This window comes from Bidens hawaiensis, unplaced genomic scaffold (assembly GCF_021521415.1).
Source record: "Bidens hawaiensis isolate Kalapana, Puna unplaced genomic scaffold, B.hawaiensis_p1.1 tig00002181_1, whole genome shotgun sequence".
In the NCBI taxonomy this organism is placed as follows: Eukaryota; Viridiplantae; Streptophyta; class Magnoliopsida; order Asterales; family Asteraceae; genus Bidens; species Bidens hawaiensis.
This window is the reverse complement of record NW_027491116.1, coordinates 2,182,692-2,206,790: the sequence shown is the minus strand read 5'-3', so window position 1 is coordinate 2,206,790 and position 24,099 is coordinate 2,182,692. Positions and strand designations below refer to the sequence as shown.

Below are 24,099 nucleotides of genomic sequence, written 5' to 3'. Positions count from 1 at the left end.
GCACCTCAGGGTTCCTCTCATCAAGGCTCATCTCCTTTGAAACTTCTTCTTCCGGTTCTTCTTCCGGATCTTCTTCCGATTCTTCTTCCGGTTCTTCTTCCGACTCCATTTCAACTTCCTCTTCGGGGTCTTCTTCTTGTTTAACTTCCACATTACTTGTATTTACCTCAATCCGAATGGTCTCCGGTTGTATTACTATCATCTTGGGTCTCCTCGATGGACCTAAAACAAAAGCATGCGGAGAATCTGTAGGGTTATGAACTGGGGTCCTTGGATCAGAGTAGATTTGCATCCAGCTTGGGGTAGCCTGTTTAGGATCAGACTTAGCTGGCGCATCAATCTGCATTTTATCCGAAGGATGATCCGTTGGGGTTGGCGGATTGCTTGGAATGTTGATTGGCATCTGCTCCGTGCCCGGGAAGTAAATGGGTTGATTCCCATATGGGACCATTGGTGTGAGGGGTCTGTCCTGGTCGAAGAAGTTAGCATAGTATTCATCACTTTGACCATCAAAAGGAATAATGGGTTCCGGATGTCCTGTTCGTCTCATCTCTTCATAAAAGGATTCTATTATTTTCTTGAATACCGACATCTATGAAGTTTAGAATGAGAAGGGATAGAAAAGATTAGAATGATAAGGGATAGGAAAGAATATCAACCTATCTTATCCTTATATAATAATTTTGAAACTTATCTCTGATCAAAGCTTAGTTATACTTATATACCTAATTCGCTAAGATCGATGAATCTGATACCAACACTTGTCATACCCCAACTCAGGGCCTGGGTGTGTGACTCGTAAGTTGGTACCTTTTTTGTAAATATATCAGAGTTAAAGGTTGTAAAGTGGAAGACTTTTAATAAAATATTATTATATTCAAAACACGGGGTTTGAAACACCCGTTAAGTTATACAAAAGTGTTTGGATATTAAAACCATGATTTACATTATTTTAATATTAAAACATCCTTTGAGCCATCAGATCATCTAACGGCTATCCTCTGTCTCCAAACACCTATTCTCCATTACCTGTAAAACAGTTATAAAAATACGTCAGCAACACATTCTGGTGAACACGCTGACACAAAATATTTTAAGTTACTCAGTTATCTCCTCGGGTATCTTGTGACCCGACCCATCTTGGCTTAGGAAACAACCAAGTTAAATATACTATTATAAACCTTCAGTTATACTTGAAACCTCTCAGCGATACCGCATCATCGAGGTCTTAGCAACTATTCAATATACACGAGATAATCACCTCTCGGACATTACTTGGGTCCGGCCCAACGTGGCGGAGGCATTAGCAAGTGTGGTGCGGTGTGCCCACCGTCTGCCCACATATGTAAGGATCCAGAAAAACGTATACAATAGCCTGAGGGCCAGTATCACTTTTGTTTATAAAGTTTTAGGGATATAATCCCATGCAAACATTCAAGACTTTGTTTTATAAAAAGTTGGACGTATTCACCTTTTTTCTTGGTTGGTGTTTCTCACCAATTTGTCTCGTTACCTCGGACCTATAGTACGAGAATAACATTTTATAAGTACTAGATCAACGATCTAGCTTCAGACCTTTAGTCTGATTGCATAGCCTTTACCTTGACATTTTGTCTCTTCATAAATATAAGGACTTCTAGTCCTTTCTTTTTCATCATTTATAAACCGTTGTTTCTTCTTCGTGAAGAAAACATATATTTCAAATTCTTATTATAAGAAATATAAAATCTTTATATAAAATAAAGAAGTATTATTTTATCTATAATCTCGACTTTATAAAATCTTATTTCCACTTTATAAAATCAAGGTACAGGCTATATCCCTGACTAGGGTCTAAGCCATTTATATTATAATAATCGGGCAGAACCCTTACCTTGAATGGCTTATTTATAGAAATGCTTGTGCTTTACTTGAACATCACTTCTACTTGAAGGTAAGTCGAGAGGGTATTTAAGTAGGGTTATGGCACGCATTTCGAGGTAAAACTTGTCGAAATATCGCCATCTCAGCGTCGTGGCACGTAAATCGAGATAATGTGTGATTGGAAGTGTGAGTTGGATGGTGAGGACCACCCCCATGGCCGGCCTATTTATAGAAATTTTTGTGCAACTTCGCGTATCGCGAAGCTGCACTAGCTTTGCTGAGTCGCCGCATAGGCTTGCCACGTGTCGTTCCTGTCTCGCCACGTGTACTGCATATTCGCGTATCGCGAAGATGCACAACTTGGATTCTTCGCGTATCGCAAAGATGCAAAACTTTGAATCTGTTCATTTTTAGTCCATGGTCTTTTGATAACTTGCCATATCTTGATCTTATCATCATCCAAAAATACAAAGGCGGGCGATGCGAGCGTGCGAAGTGCGCCATCATAGTGCCCATCGCCCTTCACCCGAGCCCGTGCGCGTCGGGTGCTTCGCACCCTGCGCTAGGACTAGGGAGAGTGGTTGGCCATTTAAGAACATTTCCATGGAATGTTCTCTCCTTATAAAATGCTTTATTTTTCTTTCTTTTTCCGATGTGGAATGGAGTCTCCTTACTCCATTCCTTAACATAAGTTACTTCCATTCTTTGTCTTATTTTTCTCTTTACATTTGCCATAAATATTTTTAGTCCTTAAGTTTTATTAATTTGTCAAATTTGGACCAAAATTTTGTGATGTTACAAATGGTCTCCTGATGTCAGCAGGGAATAAACCGTCACGAGACTTCGTACCATCACAAGAAGACCAAAATAGCTCAGTTTTCTTAATATTCAGTTCAAGACCCAAAGTTGGACCCGTCACCTTAATGATATCCAACACTTTAGCCACCTCCATTGAATCTCCAATGGCCGTCCCATCATCAAGATACCAAACATAAAGAAGAAGCTTGCAATTGTCTCGAATTTGATGTACAAGGGGGTGTAAAACAAGGGCAAAAAGAAGTGGTCCCAATGGGTTAACTTAAACCAATTTAGTTAACTTACACTACTAATCAAAGAAGTATCACCGACTAATGGGGTTTGGCGACAAAAGTCAGTCGGTAATTACTGACAGAAAATCACTAAACAGTCGGTTAATATGTTCTTGGTAATTATTGTTGGACTATCGTCTACCGATGAGTAACTTCGTCATTGGTTAGGCCTACTACTAAATACCAACGGATTCAAAGGCATGAATGCTTTGCTTACGCTGTTTTTTGGGGCAAAGTCCTACCGATGACATGCTCGTCGGTCAATCCTCGCTAATACATGATGATATTTCTTATATGATAATTCTCACCTAAACTTTTTAGAACTTTTCTATGGTGAGCCATTTACAGATGGAGGATCGGACGGTAAATTTAGCTATATATAGCAACTATTGTCTACCAAAAATGACTACACAACATTAAACATACTAGATAAATAGATATGGTATTGGCTGATAGATCACTATCGTTTTGTGTCTACAACTACGATTGCTTTTCTTCATCCCTAACCAAACCTCTCAATTAATACCCTATTTATTTTTGGCTGTAATTATATTGATGGAATTCGTATTCTTGGAGTTAAAACATTGCAAATATGGTATAAGAATCCTCATCTTTGTTTGACGTCGTACCTTGCTTCTTAAACAAAATTTTACAATGCTGGTCTTAAAACCCTGTCCTTTTTTATCCCTATCGATGCATGGTATCTTCCGTGTGTTAAATGGGGGAGGCGACACTTCTTGCATAGTGTTAAAGGTAAGCCTATTTTTTCGGTGTGACAAATCACTCCTATATGATAATGCGTCGTAGGTCAGTGGATTTAATTTTGACTAGGTGTACACCCTGTCATGTTGTGGCAGCGATGCAATACTGCGAATTCGGTCAACCTATGTTATCCACACCGAATCAACATTTGATAGATTATCCAACCTTAAAACCAGTCAGGAATTTGGTCGGTAACAGCGACTTCGAAATGGCAACGACACTTAATCGAAAAATAAACCCGTGAGCGTTCAAAAGAGCATCGGTACACATACAACTTATGATCAAAGCGAGAGAAACTGGATCGGTATATGTTGAATTTGTTATGTATTGGCAACAAAAAAAAATAAATAAATAAAAAATAAATTAGTAAACACCCAGAAAAGTCGTATAGCTTATATTACAACAATATATTTAAAATGACGTTTATTTGGTAGGTAAAACCTAAACGTTGCGGCGGCGAGTCGTCGCGAATTGAACGGTACCGATTATGTTCATTACGCCACCAAAACTAAATTTGCCAATGCCCAAACAAACTAACATATTTAAAATGAAAAAAGCAAACAAATACGCAACGAAAATTGACAATTCAAAAAAAAAAAAAAACCACACGCGCACAGTTGCAAACCAGCATGCATTCGGTCTGTATTAGGTTACGACACCGTAAATAAACAAATAAAAATTCGTCAACGTCCAAACACAACATGTTAGCATATTAAAAAAAAAAGGTGTCGAAGTTTAAGGACAATGTCAGCACCAAACACAACTGTATTAGAGCATTCTCATCCCACTCTTTATTCCTAAACCAAAAATTACACTAAAAATCACTACATTTTCTCGCTCTATTTCAATTAAATAATACTTTTATAACTTTTATCATTACCTTTTCTCTTTCCTTCACTCACAACTACTTTCAAAATATATTAAAAAATTATAGGGGGTGAACAGTAGCTTTTCAAACATACAGAAAAATCACTACTTTTTCTAAAATATAAAAACTCTTCACTCACAACACCCTGAATCACTTTCTAAATTATAAAAACACCCCACATTAAATGAGGGGTTGGATGGGAATGCTCTTTGGCCTAATGTTCCTTCATGTACCCTTAACCAACTCACCAACACATGTACACTAGCCAAAAAATGGCTTGCTATGAATTAAGGTTATTACGTGTAAGCTTAGTTAACCCATTACAAACATGCAAAAGCCAATTAAGAGTCAAAACTATAAGTTAGTCATACACATGCACAATAGTCCCACAATGACTTGTTATGACCTGATGTTGCATCATGTAACCTTAACCACCTTCTAACGCATGTGAATGATCATTAAGGCTTAAACGTGTAAACTAGTCTTACATATGTAAAGTAGGATTAAAATTACTTCTATTGGTTTAATGTTGCTTTGTGTAACTTTACATTAACTAATTGATAAAGACTGTCTACAATACTTATTAATTTGCTTTGAAAAATTGTATTCTATAATCCTATTAATCTTAGTCATGATAATCAAGAATAACTGTGTGCGTTGCTTATGATCTTGTGCTTCATACTTAAGAATATAGGGTTAGTGAAAGTTATATGATGTGTCATGGTTAACTTAAACGTTGCCTTTCAAAAGAATACAAACGAATAGAAACTATTAGTCTTAGTTATTATAAATCAGTAAATGGTAGTTGTAAATTAGAAAAACAAAAAAAAAGAAGTTACATTATTAAAGTGTCAAATTATACGCACACCAAGTGATCTAGTAATCAACAAATCTATCATTTTTAGAGCTAGGCTGTTTACTAGTTAGGATTCTGTGAGGTTTAAACGATCATTTAGTTTACATGGCCACGCCTAGGCTAAACATCCATTTACATGGCCATGCCCAGACTAAACGCTTGTTTAAACAGAATCACCAAACCTAAACACCTATACTTAAAAGTTAAGTGAATGTAGATTAAACACATAATAACACCCGTATTAAACGGTCTAAAGTAGTAAAGAGAACAATAAAGTGACATCAAATTCTATTACTCTTGTCCTTAGGAGTTAGGAGTTAATCGCCAAAATTAGGTAACTGAACATGGTCAAACGGTCATTCTGTCATCAACCTACTTTCATCATTCTCATTCCAACTTTTTCTTGCCTTTTTCGATTACAACTAAAATGGGTTTCACTAGTTTGAATACTTTAGAAACTACAACCCTACATACTTCCTAACTTCAGAAAGAAATAGATTACAACAAAACCAAAAAGAAAGCAAGAAAAACAACCCAACCACAGCGATTCATAGCTGTTTGTCACCTGCTAGTTAGGAGTCAGGTCACATTCATGGGACCCACAAGTTCTTTCATGATACCATCATCAACTATGCATCCGTCCATGCAGTAAATATGGGCATATGAGACCTGATTAGTGGGGTGGCTGTGGTTTCTGTTGCGGTTGGGATCCATGTGTTCAAAGATTTAGACGGCGCTTCAAGAAACATGGTTGCAATGGGTTCATTCGTGATGGCTTTTGGTTCTTCGTTCTGAGGCTGGTCCGGTAGCTCCTGGTTCCTGGGGTCCGGGTCTTTAATTCGCCTTGCTAGTTCCCCGGATAGAAGTGTATTGCTTTCGATAATCCGTTCCACATTGTACCGAGATATGTCGAAGTTTGTAACAGCATTTACACCACGAAATTTGATTGCGGCTACATCATATGCCTCAGCAGCATCCTCTTGGGTGCCTGAAATATGTATTAGTCTAGAGTTAATGACAGTTATTAATTATGCTTTATTATGTTAGTGGTTAAAAACATGACTTACTGAATGTGCCTAGGTAAAGATCTTTGTTCCCCGCGACACGACCAATGCGCGCTTGCCATCTACCATGCTGATGGTGCCTCGTTACTCCTCGATAAATCGAAGCACCCCTAGAGAAACCACTGCTTCTCCTGAATAGAATTTAGGGTTTGTGGGTGGAGGTCATTTTAAAACAAAATTCTATCTAACTTTTTTCTATTAGTTATTGTTTAGGAACAAGACCGGTATTTCTAGGACTTCATGTACTTCTAGATGATTTATTGGGTAGTTAGTGAATTTCATAGGGCTTTGGAGAAAAACTTTATGAAATTCACTTGTCACGTAAGCGAACTTATAATTAAGTTATAAGTGTGCTTATGACTAAAGTGCTAAAAGTTTCAAAAAACGCCTAGAAACACCAGTTTTGTTTCGAACAACCTATTTCCACAAAAGATAATATGGGAATGTTTATAGTACATTAGTACAACCCATTTTCACAAAAGATAACCATATTTTAAAGTAGGAAATTTGAAACAACATTATAGAACTTACCTTCTCAAGTGAGCAACATATTCTTGTCTAGACATATTCTTCATTTCTTCAAGCTCTTGTTGATAGTTTTCCAACTAAGTCAACACTTTGGATGTTAATATCTAACTTGATTCCGATAAATAACAAAAATATTTCATATGAAAAAAAGCTACCGGAAAATTAATGTGAGTTGAAGGCCCCCAATACTTGACTGCAGCTAAATCATAAGCTCTAGCAGCTTTCACTTCCATATCATAACCCCCTAAAAGTCAACATGAAATACTCATTAGTCATTATTAACCAATCTTGATTTTAAAAAAGTTAAGTTTTTTTATACTAAAACAAGAAACGGAGGCTTACCCAGATAAACTGAAGTCGAGTTTATAGTCCAGCAAACAAAAACCACAAAAAATAGTTAGAAACTGAAGAGTTACGATGAGTCAAAAATACGCAAAATGACAAAAAAGGAAACACTTGTTACCTTGTCTTCCCTTCCTGGTCTGGCCTTCTTTCTTGCAACTATTGTCCCATAAATGAGCTTCATATCTACCAGTCCATCTATGCCTGTGTAGATAATTAATAAACATTCAAATCCATAACTTCCCATTTCAAATTTACCATAAAATATGCACATAGTAGTTATAGTTATTAGTACTTGAAGAAAATTAATAAAATGAACCTGGTGACACCCCTATACTGAGAGGTCCTTTGGCCAAAAGTATCCAAAGATTTTCTATGCACAATCAGCTTATTATCATGATTAACCTTCTCAGACCTTCTTTTCTTGGCATCCACAACTACAGTCCCAGCAGCAGAAACAACAGGTGTCACTTGCTGTTGTGCTACTGTGACACAAGAACTTGACTGTGAACAACCAGGACTCATTGACAAACTAAGTGACTGCAAACAACCACCACTACCATTACTAGGATGGTAACTGTTTGACATCCAACCATCTCCAATAGTTGGCAGATAAAGAGCAGAAGTAGCATCTGCAACACTCTTGACAGCTTCCTGTTGATGTACCGTTGGGTACAATCCGGAGTAATCATGGGTATGATGAGGTTGAAGATGATAGTTTTGGTGGTAGTACATTGTACCCGTGTCTAAATCAGGGGTCCCCATTGTCACACCACCAAAAAAGTTTTCAAGTTTTGGTGTGGACGAAGTAACAGTCCCTAAAAGGAAATGAAATTAATTAACACACCATCAAGAATAATATTATATGAAAGAAAACATGAACTACAGACCTTGTGAACTTGTGATGTTATTATCCATTAAGCAAAGTGATCCATCTGACTTGAGGGGCATTATAGGGAAAGATGAGTACAACCCACCAGCGTTTACAGCATCAAAGCCACCATAGTAGTAGTTGAAGTTAGAAGCTGGGAGAGTGAAGAAGCTTGTAGGGTTTGCCGGAGAAGGGTTTGCAGTCTCTGGTGAGTGAGGAGAGAGAGAGAAACCCAACCAGTTGTCATTGTTGTTAGTGGTGGACTTCATTTTTGCAAAATAAAATCAAAGGTGTAGTTTTTGAAATTAATATTAATGGAGGGTGGGGGTCAAGGCTCAAATCTTTTTGTCCTTTTGTAGCAGCAGAGTCATAAAAGATGAGAATCTATGTAGATATTCAATTTATACAGAAGTGTACGTATACATCAAGTGTAAATGAACAATAATGTTTATTACTAGTCTTTATCCATATATCTGTGTGTGTGTGCGAGTGTGTCTGAAAAGATTGGTAAAGAAGAAGAAAGCAAGTTTCTTGCAACTTAAACAAAAAGAATGAGTTTACAGCAAACAATGTTGGGAATCCTTCCAGCATTTTGTTGGGATCTGTGCTTGAGAAAGACTTGATAGTTTGCTTTTCTTTTCTTCTTTAACCCCCCCCCCCCCCCCCCCAACCCCTCTCCTATCTCCTCTTTTCACTTTTGCTTTATGTGATGGATGAATAGATATGATGCCTCATCTATACTGTTAAATGTATTATGCAAAATATGGTATGTTCTTTGAGGACATATTTTTGGTAAAAAGCTATTATGGTTTTAATTTTTTTTTATTTGATCATGGTATTGTTTGAATCAGTTTGCTATCATCTTGAACACACCATCTTCATCACAACAAACTTTGAAGTTCAAATATTTAGGAGGCATCGGTTATGTTTCAAGGTTCAGGAAATGGTATTGTGTTTTCAACTAGTAAAAAAGTGGAAGAAATCACTAATGTGGTCTTTTCTATATCCATGCAAAAAATACTCACGTTAGTAATCACGACTTACACAAATTAATAATTCTTGCTCATGTATCAAACTTTACTCTCGCTAAAACATAAGTAAAGCATGTACTAGCTCGTTGACTATATGTCGCGTATCAATCCTCCATTAATCACAAAGTACTTCAGTATGTGACATCAACTATGAGTATAATTCACCAACCTATACGGACACAAGTGAAATGGCCATGGGCAATTTCTGATTTAATATACAATGCATTTATTTATATGTTAATGTAACTAAAGTCTAATACACGAGTAATATGTCGATAAGCGACTCAAGTATTGTCACGTAACTCATACAGGAATTTTATCTAACATGATCATTGAGGTATATTACTCCAGATAAATAGTTACTTTTGTGATTGTTTTACACAAAAAATTATCCCTTCAAAATTAAAAAGTTATTATTTCCAAGACGATATAAAATACATGACATAGGACAATAATGTATTAACTTTAGACGCAGAACATTTTATGACAAAAGCTTGAATAATAGAGATGGTAGAATAGATTTGATTTGAGCAGGCAAAAAGACAAAAGAGCGATCTTGGCCGGTCACTTGAGGCAGCAGTATCTGGTTTTGTAGGCTAGTATACATTTTGCAATGGTCTAACCATCATAGGGTTCATATATAGCATGCAGTTTGATGACAAGTTTATTCAGAGTGGCTGAATGAGGCCGCCTGGTTGTTTGCCTGGAGAAAATATAGAGCAGGGTTTGGTCAAGTCTTGTCTACATTGTCTAGTTCACTTTCCAGACCTCAGTTTACTTAGTTCAGTAATAGTACATCTTATAAACCATGAGATACATGTGGTTACTGGATGTTTGCTCTGGATATTATCATGTTTAGCTCTGAAAAAGGAACCTGTGAAATATGTTGTAGGGGGATTGTGGTCAAACATATTGTAACCATCAGATTTTTTTTCATACAGTCTTGTCTTTTTTTTTTCTTTTTTTTTTCTAAACCAGGATATTTTTATAAAAATAACATGACGATGCTAGAAATACAATAACAAAACCGCTAAACCAAAGAACTATTATAGATCGAACAGTTACGTTGTATGATGTCTACATCAAAAGAGGCATATATAAGCTAGAAGACAGACATGAAATCTCCTAACCTATCGGTTTTAGACCGGCCCAGCAACGTATCCAAATGAACAAGTGGAATATAATGTCTTTTAATGGTCTTGGAGAAGGATTTTGAGCCTTTTGTACGTACACTAGGGAATTATGAGCAGGCAAAATAAACCATAGTGTCACGTAGATAATTGTGAACCCAACTTTCTTGCATTTTGGTGGGGCCTCCATTAAAGCCAAATCAGCAAAGAGGACAGGTATGGAAATGGCCATGGAGAAGTCTTTTTCATACCACCATAACAACCTATTTCAAATTCTATCAACAACGGGTCACTAACTTAGTAGGGTGTTTAGTCGATCTTCTACCCATCAACATGTTTGTCTTTGCAAGGACGGAAATTTACACCTTTACATACAAGTTTAGGAAATGTAGGTAATCTATTCGACATTACTCGATCTTCAAGAGAAGCATACTACTTTGATGGGAGCCCAATTGAGCTAAAGGATATATTTTACTGGGTGCAACATGTTGGGTTTGAAGTCCTTGGTTATTGGGCTTTTGGATATAAGATTAATAGTGGGCCAACTTTATTAATTTAATTAAGGGTCCATTTAGTTTTCTTGTTCACTAAGATGAAAACCCTAATTCTATCTCTATATATAATCATGTCAAGTAAATGTAATATTTGGATCTAAGCTAATAAGAAAACCTAGTTGCAGCATGTGGACGTAAGTCTCCTCGTGGGGACCGAACCATGTTAAATTCTTATGTCGTTTATAATTTCGTTTATGCATGCTTATTGTTGTGCATATGTGTGTTGTTTTGCTTCCGCGCGCCACTTTGTTCCTAACAATTGGTATCAAAGCTTTGACTCGTTGAACACACGGTTCATGCATTGAGATGATTCGCGGAAAGTTTTTATCCTGCTCGAATACACGAGGCAACGCACCGAGGTAGCCGGATCGCCGCTGTCTCCAAACGGGCATACAAAATCAAGTTCAAACTGAGTGGGAAGTTGGATGGCTTAATGTATATCATTGAATATTATTTGTATAATATTTAGTTTAAAATATATGACTGTATAGGATTATATTTCCTTATATATCTTGTATTGTAAATATTTATTTAAGGGTGGGTTTGGAATGAGAATGATCGACAATTTTCTTCATAGTTCATTACATGGTATCATTAGCCACAAAAACCTATCTGTTCAACCTATTTTCGCCGCTGCTTCGGTAGCCGCCACCCCTCCCTAGCTGTCTTCTATATTCTACCACCCTCTTTACGCTCATCATGGGTGATGTTAATAAGTTGGCTAACAAAACCAATGCTCTACACCCGGTCTACACCGTTACAAATATCCAGTCTTGTGTACGTACCTTGGATAAATCTAAGGTAACATATTCTAATTGGGTTAAACTGTTTAAATTACATGCTCGTGGGTATGAATGTCTAAACCACATCGATGGTACTGATGCCCAGCAAAGACAGATCCATCATATGACACATGGATCAAATTGATTCCATTATTCTCCAATGGATCTATGCTACTGTTTCTGATGAAATACTTGGTCGTATCCTTCAAGACGAGTCCACTGCTCACCAAGCCTGGAATCGCCTTCAAGATATTTTTCTCAATAACAAGGGTCCTAGGGTTGCCGCTCTAGAAACTGAGTTCTCAAATATAAGGCTTCAAAATTTCCCAAATATCGAGGCCTACCATCAAAGAATCAGAGATGTCAGAAATCAATTGGCCGATGTCAGGATATATATGAGTGATGAAAGAATGGTAATTCAGTTTGTTAATGGTTTACCCATTGAATATAATGCCACTGGCTCTTACATTAATCAAGCCATGCCAACATGGGAAAGAGTGTGTAACATGCTTGATTCAGACCATCGCCGTAAGGTGGCTCGTGACCAATCTTCTCCCGGTATTGCTGCTGCTGTTGATACACCACCCACTTACCCAAACCAAAACACTAATCGCCGGTTCAACTCTAGAGGAAGTTAGGATCGTAATCAACACCCCGGTCCAAAATCCTAGACATCCAGATGATTCCAAAAATCGTAACATGCCAAGAGGTGTTACTTGAAACCGCGGCCCAAACTATCGTTACAATAATAACTCCATGCACCAAACTAAATACTCTAGACCTAATACCCTGACCTAATGACCACCGGCTTCTCAGCCCATCGCTTGGCCCAATACTTCGGCCCCATAGCTCAACTGGTATAACACTAGACGTAGGCTGTCGCGGTCTACTCAAACAATCAATTAAAATACTTAAATACCTATAACTAGTATGGGTAAGTAAGGTCGTCTCCACAGGAACTCAAGGAAAGTGCTAATTTAATATTTTATAATTTTATCTAAATTAATTATTTAACTAAGGCGGACATACGATGCCAAGCGGTTTTTGACAAGATTAATTAAAACTAAAACGATTACTTTTAAGAATTTGTAAACAATATTAATTAAAGGTATTCATTCTAGGTTCGGGTCATATGTTCTTCAACTTAATTCGGATTCACTTGTCTTGATTGCGCAGATAAGATTATGGATAAAATATTATTCTTTATTATTGTGTAAATATATTTCTTATGAAAGAAGAAATTAGATATATATATATATATATACGTTTCTTCATGATGAAGAAACGTAGTACACATATGTGTTTTCTAAAATAAAAAGAACATCAAGGTAAAGGTTATGTAAATAGACTAAAGGTCTAAAGCTAGATTTGTAGATCTAGGTATTTATGAAATATTATTCTCTTGTACTATAGGTCCGAGATAAAGAGCAGGCATTGTCAGTGAGATACATTGATATATTAAAAGGTGAATACGTCCAAACCTTTTTATTGCGTGAAATGTTTTATGACGTAAATACGTCTATGTACTGTCTTTTTGAAAAGATATTTACTCTTAATAACTATGGACTGTTATCCATATGTAAAGAGTTATGAAAGTATTTGCATGAGGGTTGGTTGAAATCCTCTAAAATGTTTTGATATAAGGTAGTACTAAACACTCAGACTAAAATACACATGTGTCTGGATCCTTACATATATGTATAGTAGTGGGCACACTACAGACATACTGACCATGAGGCAAGTGACTGTCTCTAGGGCGAGTGAAGTCCGATTATGTGGTTTGTGCGTATGTTAGTTCCGATGAGATGGGATTGAGACCCACTGAGTCGTTGAACACTATTGGTGTTGTGTCATTACGAATTGTGAAAATGTTTTATTGAGTTAGCGTATTCACCAGCATATAGCTGACGTATTTTCAAACTGTTTTCAGGTAATCAAGAGTAAGGTATAGAGATGGATATGCCAGTGGAGATAGAGGATCACTAGGCATAGAATGCAGCTGGTGACTCAGCTAATTTTGTAATGATGCATATATTAAACTTGTTTTTAAACAAGTAAATTTTGTAAAACAATCATTAGGTATTTAATTCCCTTTGTTATGAAAATGAATATTTTAAATTAACATTTTCCGCTGCAAACTTTGATAAATTGACAAAAGTGGTATCAACTGTGAGTCACACGCCTGGGCCCGAAGGCGGGGTGTGACAGGTTGGTATCAGAGCCATCGGTTTTAGTGAATTAAGTATTTGATAAAAGTACTTAGGCTTTAATCAATTTAAGTGCATGAAAGTACGGATAAGATATATGCCTTTGGTAAATTCTTAGAGATAGTGTTTAATAGTTACCTCTTATTTCTCGTCTATAGAATGTCGAAAAGAGGAAATTCGAACGTTGAAGTCAATAGTGGACCCGCAAGGAACACGAGAGGGAGATTGAAGAAAAATATCGAAAATCAAGAAGAAAATGCTACCCCTCCTGCTGGTTATCAATTCGTGAGAAAAGAAGATATGCAAGAACTGATTGCAAGAGGAATTGCCGAAGCTTTTCCAGCTATGCTCGAGACTATGAGGAAGAAGGAAACATCGAGCAATGAGAAATATAATAAGTCTAAGCGAGAAGAAGAAGAAGAAAAATAACATGTCAGCTCTAACGCTGATAGCGATTATGAGGAGAAGAAAACCAAGAAACAAAAGACTAAGAAAGGCTGTAGTTATAAGACATACCAGACGTTTAAGCCTAAAAAATTTCATGGAAATGAGGGTGTTATTGCTGCACTGGGATGACTTGAAGAAATAGAAGCCATTAATGTCATTAGTAAGTGTTCTGAGGAAGAAGCAATTCAATATTCCTCCCAATCATTCAAAGGTGAAGCTATGTAATGGTGGAATACCCTTATACAAGCTAAGGGTAGATTAAACATGTACAAACTAAGTTGGGAAGAATTTAAGGAGCTCGTAGTCCGGAAGTTTTTCCCAATGAATGAGAAAGATGAAATTCAAATCAAGTTTTTAAATCATAAAGTTGTTGGGACAAATCTCAAGGACTACAATACTAAGTTCTTAGAGTATTGTAGGATAGTACCACACTTGGTAACGCTAGAAAATAACAAAGTCACCCGTTATATCTGGGGTTTACCAAAGGAGATTAGAGATATGGTCAGATCATCTCTACCTCAAACTATCGATTCAGCCATGGAGTTGGCTGGATACATGATGAATGGGTTGATCATAACTCGTGAAGAGGAAAGGAAAGAGAACGTGTTCAAGAAGGAAGTTGCGTTTAAAAGGAATGATAGGGAAAACAAGAAACCATATCGTGGAGAAAAGAAAAACTCTCAGTCATCAATTCCATTATGTAAAATATGCAATCGAAGACATTTTGGAAGGTGTAGGTTTAATCAGTCACTTACCTGTACCAATTGTAAACAAGTGGGTCATGCCACAAATGATTGTTGGAGAAATAAGATTGCATGCTATGGCTGTGGAGAGATGGGACATTTTCAGAATGAATATCCGAAGAAGAAAATTGGAGGAGATGGTGCAAGTGGTAGTGGAACCAAGAATGAAGGAAGAAAGGGAAATACACGTGTTTTTGTGCTCAACTCAGAAAAGGCAGCTGAAATGCCGGAAGTCATCACCGGACGTTTCTCGTCAATAATGTCTATGCTAGGGTTTTATTTGACTCGGGTGCAAACCAAAGTTTTATAGATAAGAAATTTTGTAGTCTATTAAACGAACCCTCAGTTAAGTTAGACAAATCCCTCGTAATTGAAACGGCCGATGGTAATCAGGTTAGAATATCCGAAGTTTTGAATAAGGGTAAAATTCTATTAGCAGGACATGTCATACATGTCCAGCTATTACCCATGACATTCACAGGCTTTGATATTGTCTTAGGTATGGACTGGTTATCTGATAATCAAGCCCGTATCTTATGTGATAAGAAAGCAATTGAAATTCGTGCAAACGGGAAGACAATTCAAATAGCCGGAGACAAAGATGGAGGTCATGTTAGCTTAATCTCGATGATTAAAGCTAATAAATGTTTACGTAAAGGATGTTTAGCATTCATGGTGTATGTAACGGAAGAACCTAAAGAGAAGAAATTAGAAGACGTATCAATTGTCTCAGAATTTCCTGATGTTTTCCCAGAAGAATTATCGGGAATACCACCGGAGCGTGATGTTGAATTTAGAATAGATTTAGTACCTGGAACCGCTCCAATAGACAAATCCCCGTATAGACTAGCTCCAACGGAAATGAAAGAATTAAAGAAACAGTTAGATGAACTGTTAGAGAAAGGATTTATAAGACCAAGTTCTTCACCTTGGGGAGCTCCGATTCTATTTGTGAAAAAGAAAGACGATTCGATGTGAATGTGTATTTCGGGAGCTAAACAAAGTAACAATCAAGAACAAGTACTCAGTCCCAAGAATCGACGATTTGTTTGATCAACTACAAGGAGCAAGTAGTTTTTCAAAAATCGATTTACGTTCAGGTTATCATCAGTTAAAAGTCCAAGAACAAGATATTCCAAAGACTGCATTTAGAACTAGATACGGACATTTTGAATTCACGGTCATGCCGTTTAGACTTACCAATGCTCCTGCGGCATTCATGGATATGATGAACAGAATTTGTAAACCTTATTTAGATAAATTTGTAATCGTGTTCATCGACGATGTACTTATTTATTCTAAATCGAACGAGGATCATAAGGTTCATCTCAGGATTTTGCTTGAACTACTTCGAAATGAGAAATTGTATGCTAAGTTTTCTAAGTGTGAATTTTGGCTACATGAGGTACAATTTCTTGGTCATGTTATCAATGCAAATGGAATCCAAGTAGATCCCGCCAAGATTGAAGCGATAGCTAAATGGGAAATTCCGAAATCGCCAACCGAAGTTCGAAGTTTTCTAGGTTTGGCTGGATACTATAGGAGATTCATCGAGAATTTCTCCCGGATAGTAGTTCCCTTAACTTCTTTAACTCGGAAGAATGTTAAGTATGAATGGGGAACCAAACAACAAGAAGCATTTGATTTACTTAAACAAAAGCTAACTAATGCACCTATACTGGCTTTGCCAGAAGGTACAGAAGATTTTGTTGTATTTAGTGACGCATCTCATTCAGGTAAGGGTTGTGTACTAATGCAATGAAATAAAGTAATAGCTTATGCTTCTCGACAATTAAAAGTACACAAAAAGAATTATACAACTCATGATCTGGAGTTAGGTGCCATAATTTTTGCTTTAAAGTTATGGAGACATTATTTATATGGAGTTAAGTTTATCGTGTACATTGATCATAAGAGTTTAAAGAACATATTTTATCAAAAGGAACTTAATATGCGTCAAAGAAGATGGATGGAAGCCCTAAACGATTATGACTGTGAAATCATCTATCATGAAGGAAAAACAAATGTAGTAGCTGACGCATTAAGTCGTAAAGAACATGAAAAACCCAAGAGGGTTAGAGCCTTAAGACTAGAACTACAAATATATTTGATTGCACAAATCAAGGAGGCTCAAAAGAAAGCAATAGAAGAAAACCAAATCTCCGAAGAAAAGCGTAATGGTACAATTGACTATTTAGTCAAAGGAGATGATGACATACTCAGATTTGGAAACAGAATCTGGGTACCAAAGATTGATGACTTACGTGAAAAGATTTTGAGTGACGCTCATCGATCGAAGTATATTATGCATCCCGGTAGTGATAAAACGTATCAAAATCTTAAACCTAACTACTGGTGGAACGGGATGAAAAAGGATATTGCTCTGTTCGTAGCCAAATGTTTAACATGTTTACAAGTTAAGGCTGAGCATCCGAAACCTTCATGTTTGCTACAACAACCTGAACTACTTGTTTGGAAATGGGAGATGATAACAATGGATTTTATTACAAAACTCCCTAAGACTACCCGTCAGCATAATGCTATTTGGGTCATAATGGATAGGTTAACCAAGTCTGCTCATTTCATGCCTATCAATGACTCTTACTCTATGGATAGATTGGCACGAATATACGTAAACAACATAGTATCATTACATGGTGTGCTATTATCTATCATATCCGATCGAGACAGTAGATTTACTTCTCATTTCTGGAAAAGTTTTCAACAAGCGTTAGGAACTCAATTAAATCTTAGCACTGCTTATCATCCTCAAACTGATGGGCAGAGTGAAAGAACAATTCAAACGTTTGAAGATATGCTCCAAGCTTGTGTGATTGATCTAGGAGGAAGTTGGGATGATCACCTTCATTGATGGAATTCTCGTATAATAATAGCTATCACACGAGTATTCAAGCCGCACCATTTGAAGCATTGTATGGACGAAAATGTAGAACGCCAGTGTGTTGGTCTGAAACTGGAGATAATCAAATGTCTGGACCTGAGATAGTCCAAGAAACAACATATAAGATATTGCAAATCCATGAACAACTTAAGACGACAAGAGATCGACAAAAGAATTAATCGGATGTTCGCCATAAGCCGTTAGAATTTCAAGTAGGCGATAAAGTTTTATTAAAGGTTTCACCATGGAAAGGTGTTGTACGATTCGGCAAGAAAGGAAAATTAAGTTCTCGTTTTGTTGGACCATTTGAAGTATTAGAACGAATCGGTACTGTAGCTTATCGCTGACGATTTCCAGAAGAAATGAAAGTCATACATGATGTATTTCATGTTTCTAATTTACGGAAGTGTCTAGGCGACGAAACTTTAGCTATGCCTCTAAAGGATGTTGAAATTAACGAAAATCTAAAATTTGTAGAACAACCTATACAAGTTGAAGATTTCCAAGTTAAGAAAGTTAAACGTCAAAAGCTAAAGTTAGTCAAAATAAGATGGAACTCCCAAAGAGGACCAGAATTTACTTGGGAGTTAGAATCGGAAATAAGAAAAGAAGTATCCACATCTGTTCTAGCGAATCTCGAGGACGAGATTCATTCCAAGGTGGGGAGGATGTAACACCCACAAAGTTTAGGTCCAAATTTGACAAGTTTATAAAGATAAAGGACCAAAAATAATTATGAGAAAGGTAATGGGAAAAGTATGATAAAGAAAAGAAAGCCTATTAGGTTAAGGGAATAAGTAAGGAAACTCCATCCCACATGGAAAGTGGGAAATGAATGAAAACACTTTATAAGGAAGGAGTTTTCCATGGTAATGTTCTTATGGGGCTAACCACTCTCACTAGTCCTAGCGGAGGATACGAAGCACCTGACGCGCACGTGCACGGACTCGGACTCGGACAGAGGCACGGACTCGGGCGATGGGCGTAATGTGGTGTTTTGATGGCGCGCTTGGCACTTCGCACGCTCGCATCGCCGCGAGCCGCATAAGTAACGATTTATTATTTTTGAACTGTGGAAGATAGACCAAGAAGTGACAAAATACTAAAGTTCAAGGACTAAAAATAAAAATTATGATTTCTAGACCCATCGCGCTACGCAATGGGTATACAGATTAGATCATCGCGCTACGCGATGCAGTTTTCCATGAGTTTAGAAAAAGGGGCGTCGCGCTACGCGATGGTCCAGAAGGAAGGGGTATCGCGCTACGCGATGACTCGGTTAAGTAACCGGATCAACCGCATGTCAACACGTGGCAACCTCTAGTGGATTGCGGCGGCGCGCTACGCGATGGCCAGGGGGGAAAACCCATCGCGCTACGCGATGGTGGTCAAAACTTTGCCTATAAAAGGGGGCTACGGGTTTGAAGCATTCTCATCCCATTTTCACACTCACTTTCACACACACAACCTTGGGAGACGTGCCCAACTTGTGTGAGGTTCCGTGGTTCCGATTTCTTGTAATTCGTGCAAGAACTAAAGTTTTAATGACCTGTAGATGTGTTAAGCGAGTTCAAAACAAGGTTCTGACGGTTTAAGCTTCAGTACGTGATAAGTAAATAGAAGTGCTGCCCACACAAAGCTTAGGCAAATAAAATACCAGCATAAGGTAGGGGTTCTACATAAGTTATTATTTTATATGGCTTAGACCTTAGTCAGGAAAATAGTCTATACCTTGATCAGATAAGTAATTGTAATAAGCTTTCATAAGATAAAATTATGATTATTATATTATTCTTTATTATTGTGTAAATATATTTCTTATGAAAGAAGAAATTAGATATATATATATATATATATATATATATATATATATATATGTGTGTGTGTTTCTTCATGATGAAGAAACGTAGTATACATATGTGTTTTCTAAAAAAAAGAACATCAAAGTAAATGTTATGTAAATAGACTAAAGGTCTAAAGCTAGATTTGTAGATCTAGGTATTTATGAAATATTATTCTCGTACTATAGGTCCGAGATAAAGAGCAGGCATTGTCAGTGAGATACATTGATATATCAAAAGGTGAATACGTCCAAACCTTTTTATAGCGTGAAATATTTTATGACGTAAATACGTCTATGTACTGTCTTTTTGAAAATATATTTACTCTTAATAACTATGGACTGTTATCCATATGTAAAGAGTTATGAAAGTATTTGCATGAGGGTTGGTTCAAATCCTCTAAAACGTTTTAATACAAGGTAGTACTAAACACTCACACTAAAACACACATGTGTCTGGATCCTTACATATATGTATTGTAGTGGGCACACTACAGACATACTGACCATGAGACAAGTGACTGTCTCTAGGGCGAGTGAAGTCCGATTATGTGGTTTGTGCGTATGTTAGTTCCGATGAGATGGGATTGAGACCCACTGAGTCGTTGAACACTATTGGTGTTGTATCATTACGAATTGTGAAAATGTTTTATTGAGTCAGCGTATTCACCAGCATATAGCTGACGTATTTTCAAACTGTTTTCAGATAATCAAGAGTAAGGTATAGAGATGGATATGCCAGTGGAGATAGAGGATCACTAGGCATAGAATGCAGCTGGTGGCTCAACTAATTTTGTAATGATGCATATATTAAACTTGTTTTTAAACAGGTAAATTTTGTAAAACAATCAAGGGTATTTAATTCCCTTTATTATGAAAATGAATATTTTAAATTAACATTTTCCGCTGCAAACTTTGATAAATTGACAAAAGTGGTATCAACTGTGAGTCACACGCCTAGTCCCGAAGGCGGGGTGTGACAGATAAACCGCACACAGACCCATAGTCTCCGAACCCCGAAGCATCCCATTAATACAGGATTTAAGGCTATAAAACCATACGCCTATGAAGTGTTAACCACTTAAACTAGCAGTATTTTTATTAGGTTTATATCACAAGCCATCTAGCATACTCTAATGTTTAGCCTTTCCAAGCATTATACAATAAGTATTCATATTAAAAATTTATTTTGGTGATCAAATCTAATTAAAGGCTTGAGTATGGCCTAATCTTTCATTCCAGTCCTTACACAAGCTTAGCTAAACAAACAAAACCCAGAAAGTGTTTCCCACTAAAAATCAAGCATTTTAAAGTTCAATTAAGTCTAGAACCAAATTATCCTTTCATTCTCAAGGCTGAGGCTACCGACACATCCCAAATTAAGTGCATTCCCGTATTTATTATCTCATATTATATAATAATTTTGAAAAATAACCCCCGATTTTTCTATCCTTTTCCATTTATTTTGCAAAAAATCTTAATTCAAAGAATAATAAAACTTTAAAAATTTTCAATTCTCCCCCCCCCCCCCCCCCCATCCCCACACTTGAGGCAAACATTGTCCTTAATGTTTAACAAATAAAAATAGGACGGGGTTAAAATTTACTTTGACAATTTTAAAACAGGGCTTAATGTGATGGCTATTATTAATTATATGCAATTACACTTTTAACATAAAAACTAGAAAAACAAAGAAGATTATGAAAACGAAATCACGTGATAGAAAATAAAATTCTCATGTGCAACTCTCGTGCCCTCGGTGATACTCTCAGTGAACTTACCTCTTCAACTCTCAAAATAAAAATCTGCAAACTCTCAAAACATGTAGAAGCACGCTTCTCACAAGTGTTAAAAATATAGGTTTTTTAAACCGTTAATTTTAAATTACCAACCAAAATTAATTACATTCATAACCAAATTTGTTAAATGGGTAAATATGTTAAAAGACCTAACTCACTTTCGTAGGAATCACGATTGCATTTAGCGTATGCAACAAACCCTTCAAACCCCCCGGTAGCCCGGGTGGACGAGTATGGTCTCGTGAGGGTTTATAGTGAACTACACCCACAAAGTTCAACTACAACAAAAAATATACATGCACCTGAATACAAGACCGGGTTGCCTCCCGGTTAGCGCTAAGTTTTTGTTAAGGTCTTCAGCCGGATCGTTACCTGATTTCTTGGTTATGGTGGTCTAAGTGGAAATTTTCCAGCCAAGTTTCATCTAAAAGCTCGGTAGTTGATATGCCTCGGCTCCTCTTCTTCCTTCATGTTAAGTATGTTTGATGAACCCATACAGGTGGGTGAGAATGCACTTTTACCCTTAGAATTTTCACATACGCCCGGTGGTTAACAAGTCGAGCATACCCACTTTTGCTTTTGTTTGAGCAACCCAACTTTGATTGCAAGCGAGCTGAACATTTCCCTACTGAGTTCCTGGAGTATGCTTGGTAGTTGAGGTGCCGTGTGCCCCCCTTCTTCTTTGTGGTTGACATATCAATAGAAACGATATAAGCCCATTTTACCATGTTCTGTTTGGTGTATTCCAAACTCACTTTCCTTTTCCTTGAACTTGAACCATTCCCCCTAACTTTGTTTATTTGTGTGATTGTTATAAGAGAACAACTGGGATTCACCTGGGCTACTCTAATCATAGGCTCTTCAAAGGTTGATATGCCTCCAACCGGGTCTAAATTTTCTACTTCATGCCCTAAAAGATCTGAACTTTGTCCCTCAATGTCATCTTGTCAACCAAAACCACAACATTCATTGGCTCTTTGGTAATTAACAGAGTTAGTGTGGTATTAATCTTCATAACCTCTTCCTCCACTTCGTGCTCTAAAAGTCCATGAGCCTCATCTATCACTTCATTATCCACCACGACACCACTAGCCAACTTCTCTCGTTCTCGTTTAATTTGGGCCACCTCTTCTAATAGTTGACTCATCAGTTCATCTTCGGCCGCATTAGACGTTTCTTGAAGCTCTAACCTTTGATTTATAGCCTTATTTTGAGCTTATTGATCTCTCGTCATCTCCTTCAGAAAATCTATAACGTCTTTCATAGACTCTTCATTGTTACCGGAGGAATTTTCTTGATCTAATTCCTTTGATAAGTATCATCATGATTATAATATTGTGGGATTTCTTCGTGTGGTTAAGGGTACTCATCATAATAATAGTCCTCCTCCTCTCGGTACAAAAGTAGGCATCTCAAGTCCATCACTTTCATATTCACTTGACTCGTGGTAGCTTTGAGGGCTTGGTGAAGATGGTTCATCATATGAATGTGGATAGTCCAAATAATCAACCTCCACAACCTTATATCCTTCACTTGGGTCATAAACCCAACTCCACATCATCTTGAGTTACCTACACGCATGAGACACACAAATACCTCACGTAAAATCAAACGAATAAATATAAAAAAAATTGAAACTAAATTACTAAACTAAACTAGCACTTTGTGCGTTGTGTCCCCGACAACGGCGCCATTTTGACGTAGGTTGTCGTGGTCTACTCATACAATCAATTAAAATACTTAAATACCTATAACTAGTACGGGTAAGTAAGGTCGTCTCCACAGGAACTCAAGGAAAGTGCTAATTTAATTTTTATAATTTTATCTAAATTAATTATTTAACTAAGGCGGACAGACGATGTCAAGCTGTTTTTGAAAAGATTAATCAAAACTAAAACGATTACTTTTAAGAATTTGTAAACAATATTAATTAAAGGTATTCATTCTAGGTTCGGGTAATATGTTCTTCAACTTAATCCCAGACTCACTTGTCTTGATTGCGTAGAAATTACTAGACTTAGTAGTTTGATTGTGATGACAAACGATACCCTAACCGAATTGTTGACACAATTGAACTCGATCTATACAATTACCAATTTACGTTTTATGACAACTAATTAGGTAACATTAACCGATGATTATTAGTTCAATGACACAAGAGCCTAACCCTAAGTGTTGATGAACAAAACGAAACAAGTGATGCACTAATCAATAATTACAAACACAAATTGTTTAACAACCAAGCAATAATTGAACAAGATAAACCAATAAAGTAGACCAAGTTCTTAAACATTAAGCATATAAATCTGGTCTTAAGGAGAATTGCACAAAACCTTAACCTAGAATGAACACAAACGTTCAGCCGAACATTGACATATTATTCAAATAACTTATCTTTGATGAACATGCAAACCCAAGACGA

General features: G+C 36.9%; 2 protein-coding genes across 2 annotated transcripts; one reads left to right on the top strand and one right to left on the bottom strand.

Moving 5' to 3' along the window:
* Window positions 1-5,964: 5,964 nt before the first annotated feature.
* On the bottom strand, window positions 5,965-8,652 carry LOC143609073 (AP2-like ethylene-responsive transcription factor ANT). Its single transcript, XM_077083938.1, has 7 exons — window positions 8,262-8,652; window positions 7,691-8,189; window positions 7,484-7,575; window positions 7,185-7,273; window positions 7,033-7,106; window positions 6,505-6,632; window positions 5,965-6,425 (listed from the first exon to the last, which is right to left on the bottom strand). The coding sequence occupies exons 1-7, from the start codon at window positions 8,509-8,511 to the stop codon at window positions 6,067-6,069; spliced, it is 1,491 nt and encodes a 496-aa protein (XP_076940053.1). The 5' UTR covers window positions 8,512-8,652; the 3' UTR covers window positions 5,965-6,066.
* A 3,218-nt stretch (window positions 8,653-11,870) lies between these two features.
* Window positions 11,871-12,377, top strand: LOC143609534 (uncharacterized). Its single transcript, XM_077084267.1, has one exon. The coding sequence runs from the start codon at window positions 11,871-11,873 to the stop codon at window positions 12,375-12,377; it is 507 nt and encodes a 168-aa protein (XP_076940382.1).
* The last annotated feature ends 11,722 nt before the right edge of the window (window positions 12,378-24,099 follow it).

Bases quoted from the DNA above. Each gene is read 5' to 3' on its own strand.
- LOC143609073 (XM_077083938.1), bottom strand. From the start codon at position 8,511: ATGAAGTCCACCACTAACAACAATGACAACTGGTTGGGTTTCTCTCTC. The intron at 8,190-8,261 runs GTCTGTAGTTCA...ATTTCCTTTTAG, and splicing joins TAACATCACAAGTTCACAAG to GGACTGTTACTTCGTCCACA. The intron at 7,576-7,690 runs GTTCATTTTATT...TTATCTACACAG, and splicing joins CAGTATAGGGGTGTCACCAG to GCATAGATGGACTGGTAGAT.
- LOC143609534 (XM_077084267.1), top strand. From the start codon at position 11,871: ATGGATCAAATTGATTCCATTATTCTCCAATGGATCTATGCTACTGTT.